Raw genomic sequence first — 9,757 nt, forward strand, 5'->3', positions numbered from 1 at the left:
ACTAGTCAATTTATGTAGCTTCCCAAATAAAAAGCTTATGTTCCTCTGTTTGCTTCGTATGTATAAATTCAGTTAATAATACCGTGAATCTGTTTGTTTCGGAGTCTGAGGAAGCATCTGTTTGTGGGTTTACTGTTCTACATACTGCAAGGCCTTCTAATTCTTAACTGAATTTTGATAGTCTGACCTATTATTGTTCACATTGTTCTAGAGAGCTAGTCCACGAGTTTATTCTCCGAAGATTGTGGTGAGCTCCCCCGGGATCAATATGTTGGCAAGATCAACAGCATTGAAGAGAGCTTCATCGGCGGTGAGGCATGCTTCCACAAAAAGGGCAAAGTCAACAAGACAACTAGAGACACCTTCTTCACAGAGGACGCCACTACAGAACGCCCCTTCACTTCAAAATCTGTCTCTTGCGGTGGGAAAAACTAGTTCCCTTGGTGAGATTTTCTTCTGGATATTCCTATGTAGAGTCCAAGCATAGACGAGATGCCTCTAAATATTCAACCTCTATGTTTAAGATGTTCTTTTCCCATGCATGCAGGGTCCAAGCGTAGACGTCGTAAGCTGGTATCTAACATTTGGGAGGAGGCCGAGCCAATCTATGATGGTCGAATGCTTGTGGAAGGCCGGTGTAATCATTGTCAACAAATATTTCCAGCCACAGGAGACAGTGGGACCAACCACCTACGTCGGCACTTGAAGGTATGCCCAGTGAAAACTGCAATGAATGAAATGGTTGATAAGTTGGGTCCTCCTGGGGCATTAGATCCTAATTGGAAATTCGATCCTCAAGTCTCACAGTTTGAATTAGCGAAGTTTATTGTTGTCAATGAAATGTCATTCTCTCTCGCGGAGTACAAACCATTTCGGGATTTTGCTGCTTCCTTAAATCCACTGTTCAAAATGCCCTCAAGAACAACCGTCAAAGATGATTGCATGGAAAGTTTTAAGAGATACAGTCTAAAGTTTCAGAAATATTTTGAGAAGTGTACTAGTAGAGTATCTTTGACCGCAGATATGTGGACTTCAAACCAAAAATTAGGTTATATTTGTGTCACTTGCCACGTGATTGATTCAGATTGGAAAATGAAGAAATTTGTCATAAGGTTCGTCATGATGGAGACCCCCCACAATGCTATGAACATGTATGGTGTGATACTAAAGACTATTCAAGATTTTAATTTAGAGGATAAGCTCTTTGGTTTCACGTTAGACAACGCCCCGGTGAATACCGTGATGATTAAACACTTAAGAGATAATTTGGTTAAAAAGGTTGTCTTCTCTTGAAAGGCGAGTTGCTTCATTCTCGGAGTGCTCCTCACATATTCAACTTAATGGTTCAAGATGCTCTTCTTTCAATGAAATCTGTGGTCAACAACATTCGAGAATCTGTCCAATATGTAAGGAGTTCACAATCTAGACGACAAAATTTTCAAGCGATAATCAATCAAGTGGGGTGTTGTTTTAGTAAGCATCCTTCAATAGATGTACAAACCCGTTGGAATTCCACATATTTGATGCTTGAATCAGCTATACCGTTTAGAAGTGCATTTGATGCCTTAGTGGAGCAAGACAAGGACTACGAGTTCTGTCCAACACCCGTTGAATGGAAAATGGCTGAAGCTGCTTGCAAATTGCTAAAAGGACTTTACACAGCAACAAATATTCTGTGTGGATCAAACTATCCAACTAGTCATCTCTACTTCCCTCAGTTATGTAAGATCAAAAAGATATTGAAGAGAGATTCATCAAGTAAGAACAACAGCATTGTGCTTATGGTGCAGCAAATGGAAATAAAGTTATAGAAATACTGGAAAGAGTCGTACATGTCAATCTGTGTTCCGGTCGTATTTGATCCAAGGTTTAAGTTTGATCTCCTAGAATATATGTTAAAAGACTTTGGAAGTGAAGCTGAAGCCAATGAATGGAAGCTTAAATTAAAGAAAGCAATCCAAAAGCTTTTTGATGAGTACTCTCGAGAGATCCATGTTCATCAGCCACAAGAAGATTGTGGGAGTCCTAGTGCCGAGGAGGATGAGGAAGACGATGATCCACTTGCAGAGTGGGATCATTATATCAGTTGCAAAAAAGGGCAAGCAAATAATGAGCTGGATCAATATTTGAGAGAGGAGTTGTATCCAAGGAAGAAAGAGTTGGACATATTAGAATGGTGGAAAATCAACTCTCCCAAGTATCCGGTTCTCTCTACCATTGCTCATGACGTATTGGCTATTTCGGCGTCTACAGTGCCTTCTGAATCTGCCTTTAGTTCTGGAGGACGCATTGTGAGTGACTATAGGAGCAGTCTTTCTTGCTCCACCGTTGAAGCTTTGGTTTGCCTACAAGACTGGCTAAGAACAGATGGTTAGTAAGTTTTTCTTTTATTCTTCACGAAAATTGATAAACACAGTTAATCTAATAATTTACGTGTTTTGTGTTTTGCAGATCCAGAAAGATACGAAGGCGCATCATTAGAACTAGAGTAAGAAGATCAAGGTATATGCTATGCCCTCATGATAATTTACTTGTTTGGATTCTCTTTGTATGCTCTGTATCCTGTGATTATTTATCTGCTATCTAATTACTAGTATCTGCAAATCTGTACTGTAGTACAGAGGACAGTCCTAGGTACATGCCACAAGTATAGATTCTAGGAAGGATTGTGTTTCGGTTTCAGTTTCTCTGCTTTGCTCTGTTCTTATATCCATTATGGTTTCTTTGCTCTTTCTGTTACCCGTTTCCTTTTGTTCTGCTAAGATGAAAAAGTTGCGGAGCCGATGATGTGAAAAGTGAAAACGAGTTATCAATTTGAGCCAATGGACGTATCCATTCGGCCATGGAAAAATGCATTATCTTGCTGAGGCCAAGTAATCGGTCAGTTTGTTCCTGGGTTTATCAAGTTTTTATTTGGTGTTTCTTGATGCCCGCCCGTCGGCACTTGAAGATACTCTAGATGCTTGCTGTACTAAGTTGTCGGTTTTCGCATATACATATCACTTGGTTTAAGTTATATTTAAATAGTGTGTTCAATCATTGCTCTTTTTTCCATTATCTAACAAAAAGTATTGTTCTTTTGTATTCAGATTGGTCGGGGAATTGGTCTACAAAGCTCGTGATCTTGAAAAACAGAAGATTGTTGCTCTGTTACTCAAAAAGTAGTGTTCCTCAAAAAGTACTGTTCTTTTGTATTCAGATTGGTCTACACAGCTCGTGATCTTAAAAAACAGAAGATTGTTGCTCTGTTATTACTGTATAAGCAATTTCTTATCTGATTTTGGACCTTCGATTGATATTTAGTCAAAATATGATTGGATTTTGGTTGCTATTTTCTTCTGTCTACTGTTTTCTTAGGAACCAACTAGAATTTTTTTCTCAGATCAATGACTTACTGTTGTATTAGTGTTTATAATAATTTAACTTTAGTGAACATCTCATTAAATCCACTTATCCCGTATAAAAATATGCGGGTTTAGACGAACCTCTCACATAACCTATGTGGCAACTGTGGGGCGGATGCGGAGTCCCGCTTAAAGTCCCACTTGCAGCCTGAGCTCGTTCGTTCATTGCCGGGTTCACGCGAGAAGGACCAACCAACCGCCGTGTGATTGTGGGAGTTTAAGCGGCTACGGAGGCGGAGGCGGATTCGGACACCCCCTCCTTGGTCGGTGTCGCCGGCTGGCTGGCTTGCCCACCGCCCGGCGGTTGCTGCTTTAACACTGTATAAGCCCCTCCTAGCATTCCACTGGATACAAATGTTTGGGACAACAAATGAGCGGATGCATACGAGCTGTTCGACGAAATGCTCACTAGCGCTTCCTTATCTCACTAGCTTCTCCTCCGTTTCTTGGTTTAAACGAAATTCGCTGTGCTAATCAAAATCTTGCAGCTTCGTACCAGGAGACAAGCCAAGCCGAGCCAAGCCAAGTTGGCACTTGCTATATGATCGCAACATCGCAATTTCCAATCCTTGACCGGTCTCGCCGGCCGGCTTGCTCGCCCCGGTGGTTGCTGACGGTATAAGCCCTTTCTAGTATATTACCTCCATCGTTTTTTCTCATGACTAGCTTTGATTGCCTCCTGATTGCTTCGGCGACTCGCGAGACGCAAGGAGAGCAGACTCGGTGGACGCATGCGAGCTGTTCGATGAAATGCGCAGGTGCGTTTCCTAATCCGACCTCGCCGCTACGTTGTTTTCTGCGTTAAAAAGTCGTTATCCTAGGAGACAAGCCAAGCTGGCACTTTCTATATAATGATTATACACCTCTAATAAACTGAGGCCTTGCCAGTGCAAGTAGATGAGGGCAACCATACTATATTATGGCTCAGTAAAATAAGCAGACTGAAAGACTTCGAGTGCAGCAATGATTGTCCTTCCCTGGCTAATTAATTTCATACTAATGGATGGAATCTGACGCAAATGTTAATAAGAAATTGATTAGGTGACCAGTTCTGCATTTGAAGCTCTGACTTTGTGAGCAACCATCCAACGACAAGGCCTGTTTGATCTCATCCATGCAACAGATCCCCCCCCCCCCCCCCTCTACCACTTCCCAGGCTCCCAGCTGGAGCTTCTGGCTTGCAAGAATCTTTTCACTGTTCATCCCAGCAAGAGAGCATCGGTGCTTGTCTCCACCGAGGCTGGTCCTTCCTTTTTACGCTGAATTTCATATGGTACATCGTCCTGGGCTTCTGGCTTGCAAGAATCCTTTCACTGTTCATCCCAGCAAGAGAGCATCGGTGCTTGTCTCCACCGAGGCTGGTCCTTCCTTCTTACGCTGAATTTCATATGCTACATCGTCCTGGGTTTCTGGCTTGCAAGAATCCTTTCACTGTTCATCCCAGCAAGAGAGCATCGGTGCGCCGCTGCCTTTTTCCTCCTCCTCCTCGCATCTGTGGTTACAGTCGAAAGGTATGACCTTTACGGATAAACATGTGTGCGTTTTTTACAATATACTTGCTCATAGTTGAAGTCTCTGTTGCGTATGGTTTCTGTAGTTGGTTGTCATAGGGAGAAAGAGCTTGGAATTTGCAGATCTGGAATCTCATTAAAATCAAGAAAAGGATAGATACTGAAAAGTTCTTCACCTTGCAAGTGGGAAGGTGGGAAAGAAAATGCAAAAAAGACGTGTTTGATACTCGATTGTGTAGCTATGACACGGACGGATCGGTCCTAAGGCAAGCTTGACAAGAGACAGACCGGCTGGTCTTCCCACCTTCCATGTAAATGAAGCATCCATGAGGTGGGAGCGAGCATTTAAGAAGCTAGTCTGTGCAGGGTCAAAGCCGCTCCTCTCTACCGTGGTATGACTGCTTCTTTTATCCCCCGTGCCTGAATTGCACATATGACCTCGTATATGGTCCTGTCTTGGGGCAACTATTCATCATTTATTTATCCAGATGTCTCCACAACTGATCGTGGCTTCGACCACAAAATCCTAGCAAGTGCCGCCGTCACGTGCTCAGCTCCTTCGTTCATCTGTCAATAGAGGAGAAAAGGTACAATCTTAAGTTTACCTTCATTCCCTCTCACTACAAACTCCTGTGTTCCTGTTTTCAAGATCCTGATTTTTCAAAATTTGATATAGTATTCGTTATTGATTTGGAAAAAGTCTGCTACGTGAGTTTCACTATGTCGTTTACAAAGGATATTTTTTGAAATGTGATGATGCTATTTTATTCTATAAAAAGAACTAGAGTGGCCCCCCATTGTTTTCTTGTACAAATTTATGTCTTCGGGGGGCATGGTGGTCTTGAGCTTGTTGTGATGAAATAAATTATCACTGACTTATGCAGAGAAGAGCATTGTTTGGACAATGATCCTGTGTTGAACGGAGGAGGGTAGAACTCACACAGCACAAGGCCCGCGAAACATCAAAGCAGGCACACTTGCATCAAAGTCAGAATCCACTGGTTTGGGCACCATGGGCTTAGTTTTGGATGCTCTCACCTCGAAGTTTGTGACAAGGCTGGGTCGGCTTATTGAAGATGAGGTTGTGATGACACTAAGTGTGAAAAAGGACATCAAAAGGCTGAAGAAAAATCTGGAACACTTCAGCGCAGTTCGTGAGGATGCGGAAGCTCTGGCCATGGAAGATAGACGGATAGAGGCATGGTGGAAGAACATGAGTGATGTAATGTTTGATGTTGATGTCATCATAGATCTTGTTATGGTTCATTCACAGAAACTTCTGCTACCACCCAGATCGCTCTGTTTCAATCAGCCTATGGTTTCTTGTTTTGAAAAGATTTTATTTGATAACAAGGTGGCTAGAAGAATTAAGGACATAAATGAAAAGCTCGATGAGATTAAAATGAACACAGAGATGTTCAACTTGGATAGATCCCTTCGTCAACAGTTTCAGGTAACAAGTGTGGACAGAAACCAGACATCTCCTATAGATGAACTAGAGGTTGTTGGAAGAGAGGTCAAACAATCGGTTGATGACATAGTACAAATGATTGTCAGTGGCTGCCATGAGAATAGTACAAGTGTTCTGGGGATTCAAGGAATGGGAGGCATTGGTAAGACAACGTTAGCTCAGAAGATATATAATGATCAGATGATAAGAGAGAAATTCCAAGTTCATATATGGTTGTGCATTACGCAGAGCTACACAGAGACCGGGTTGATAAAACAGGCAATACGGGTGGCTGGGGAAAAGTGTGATCAATTAGAAACCAAGACCGAGCTTCTACCACTTTTAGTGGACACTATCAAAGGAAAGAGTGTTTTTCTTGTGCTGGATGATGTGTGGAAATCTGATGTCTGGAATGATCTTCTTCTATCGCCTTTCATGAGAGCCTTGAACTTCCATATCCTTGTCACCACAAGAGACCTGTGTGTTTTGTCAGAAATGCATGCAACATATATCCACCAAGTAAACAAAATGAATTACAGTGATGGCTTAGAATTGCTTATGAAGAAGTCCTTTCAATCATCCGAGCAAATATGTGACTTCAAGAATGTTGGCTATGACATTGTAAAGAAATGTGATGGCCTTCCTCTTGCCATCAAGGTTGTTGCTGGTGTCCTATCCACCAGAAGAACAGTTGCCGAATGGAAGAGTATCCGAGATAGTAAATGGTCCATTCATGGACTCCCCAAAGAACTTGGAGGTCCCCTGTATTTAAGTTACAGCAACTTACCCCCTCAACTCAAGCAGTGCTTTCTCTGGTGTGCTTTATTGCCTCCTAATTTTGCAATAGGCCGCGATGATGTCGCTTACTGGTGGGTTGCCGAAGGTTTTGTGAGGAAAGAGAATGACCACTCAATACATGAAATTGCTGAAGAGTATTACCTTGAGCTAATTAGGAGGAATCTTCTGCAACCAATTCCTCTGTTTGTAGATAAAGGCGAGTCAACGATGCATGATTTATTGAGGTCACTTGGGCAATATCTGACAAAGGATCACTCCCTATTCATGAATGCCGCAAGTAACAGTTCCGTGTCGAATCTGCGCCGCTTAGGTATCAGCCATGCTATAAAAGAAATCCCCCCTCTTGAAGAGCACAAGTGCTTGAGGAGCCTTTTACTTTTTAATAACAAGAACTTCAATTCAATTCGCAAGGATATTTTTAGAAAGCTTGAGCATATCCGTGTCTTGGTTCTCAGAGGGACAAATATCAAGGACATACCGGACTCAGTGGGAAATTTGGTGTTGTTGAGGTTGCTAGATCTGAGCTATACCGAGATTAACAAACTTCCGGAGTCCATGGGAAGGCTAATAAGCCTTGAATACCTCTCTCTGCGTGGTTGTCGTCAATTGGATAGCCTGCCAGCTGGTCTCATGAGACTGTCCAACATAAGTTCTTTGCAGCTACAAGATACTGCAGTTGATCATGTTCCAAAAGGGATTGCAAAGTTTCAGCAGCTCTATAACCTAAAAGGAGTTTTTGAGAGTGGGACTGGATTCAGATTAGGCGAATTGCGATGCCTCCCCAATATCCAACGTCTGTTGGTCCAGAAGCTAGAGAAAGCGGCACCAGTGGGTGAACTTGTACTGAGGAACAGTCATAATCTTAGGGAACTGGCACTGGGTTGCACAATGGCCAGCACCAAAGAGAGAACTCGTTACCAGACTGGTGTGATTGAGAGAATTCAGCAAGTCTATGACATGCTTATTCCATCACCAAGCCTAGTATATATTTATTTTAATGGGTTCCCGGGCATAAGGTTCCCAGAATGGCTATGCTCAGAACCAGAGCTTAATATGCCAAGTTTGTGTCATATGCACCTCAACGACTGCATATCATGTTCAGAGCTTCCACCAGCAGGTCAGATGCCAGAATTGCTAGTTCTTCAGATTAAAGGTGCAGATGAAGTTGTAACTATTGGCACAGAACTCCTGGGGCAAGGTGTCAGAAGTGCAGCGGCTTTCTTTCCAAAACTTGAACTGCTTCACATCATTAGCATGTGTAATTTGGAAAAATGGTCGCTGAACATAAAAAATATGTGCGATGACATGGAGGAAAACTTGCGACAGCTCGCTCTGATGCCTTGCCTTAAGCGTTTGCTGCTTGTTGATTGCCCCAAACTGAGAGCTTTACCTCAAGACATGTACATGATTGTTAATTTGAAGAGAATCCACATTGAAGGTGCTCACAAGCTTCAAGAAGTTGTCAATCTTCCTGCAGTTGCGTGGCTCAAGGTGAAGAACAATGCATGTTTGAAGAGGATTTCTAACCTCTGTAAGCTGCAGGACCTGTTTGCGCAGGACTGCCCGGTGCTGGATCAGGCAGAGAACCTGTTCTTGCTGAAACGGGTTTACATGATTGACTGCCCGCATGCCCAAGAGTTCAGGGATTGTCTAGGGGGAGAAGAAGAAGGCATCCTAGTCCATGTTGCAACAGATGGCCATAATATCTTCCCAGATGAAGCTCTCTATAATTAGGCAGGTTAGTGACATAGCTAAGGAGTACTTTATTATTCTGAAATTAATTTCATTAATAAACCAAAGTGACCTTCAACATGTTACTCTTCTTACAGGCTTACGGTAGAAGAGCGGGGCGTATTGAAGACATGATGGTTAGATGAAAATTACTCAAAGATTTTATGAAGCCTTGAAGCACAATGTTGCAGTGGGAGGTGCTACAGAGTGTTCTAATGCCTTGAAGCACAATGTTTTTATGAAGCCTTGAAGCACAATGTTTGTCAAATGCTGGAGTGTAATGTTATTTTTCCTACCTCTTTCCTTTTGGTGCTACAGAGGATAAACAAGGTTGACAGCAAAAATGGCATGACAAACTTGAAGCTGATTATAGCCAACTGTCATTGGTGGAATATCCGACTGTGGACGCGGATTGCTGCACTTTTATTACTATAGAAAGTTGTGCTCTGAAGGACGATTTCATTGTTTTTTAATTTATTATTTTGGTTCATTGATTTCGAAATTGATTTTGTAATAACAATGGTGTACCTATGATTGGTTCTCGCATGTTCTTTGTACTGTTACTTTGAGTAACGTGAGTATAAAATGTCAGGGAAAGTTGGATAGGTGTCTGCTTGACCTGTTGCTTAAGCATCGAGCTGCACCTTTTTTATGCTTGTTTTTGGGCAGGCATTCATCTGAATTTTGTTTAGGAGTTGTGGTTATTACCTTTGGAGTGAAAATATCATGATCCAATATACTACTGGTATTATTTTGATTTTGTAGCTACTTAGACCTCTTCAAGTCAAAAAGAAGTTATATGAATTTTAGTGGATTTGAATTCTAAAGTAAAACAAATTTTACATTGTTTGTCTGTTCTTTGG

General features: G+C 42.0%; 1 protein-coding gene across 1 annotated transcript; it reads left to right on the forward strand.

Annotated features, from left to right (window-relative positions):
• Positions 1-3,571: 3,571 nt before the first annotated feature.
• On the forward strand, positions 3,572-9,499 carry LOC123442685 (putative disease resistance protein RGA3). Its single transcript, XM_045118796.1, has 6 exons — positions 3,572-4,162; positions 4,446-4,915; positions 5,002-5,307; positions 5,404-5,502; positions 5,800-8,901; positions 8,993-9,499. The coding sequence occupies exon 5, from the start codon at positions 5,928-5,930 to the stop codon at positions 8,895-8,897; it is 2,970 nt and encodes a 989-aa protein (XP_044974731.1). The 5' UTR covers positions 3,572-4,162; positions 4,446-4,915; positions 5,002-5,307; positions 5,404-5,502; positions 5,800-5,927; the 3' UTR covers positions 8,898-8,901; positions 8,993-9,499.
• Positions 9,500-9,757: the final 258 nt, after the last annotated feature.

Source organism: Hordeum vulgare, chromosome 3H, assembly GCF_904849725.1.
Source record: "Hordeum vulgare subsp. vulgare chromosome 3H, MorexV3_pseudomolecules_assembly, whole genome shotgun sequence".
In the NCBI taxonomy this organism is placed as follows: domain Eukaryota; kingdom Viridiplantae; phylum Streptophyta; class Magnoliopsida; order Poales; family Poaceae; genus Hordeum; species Hordeum vulgare.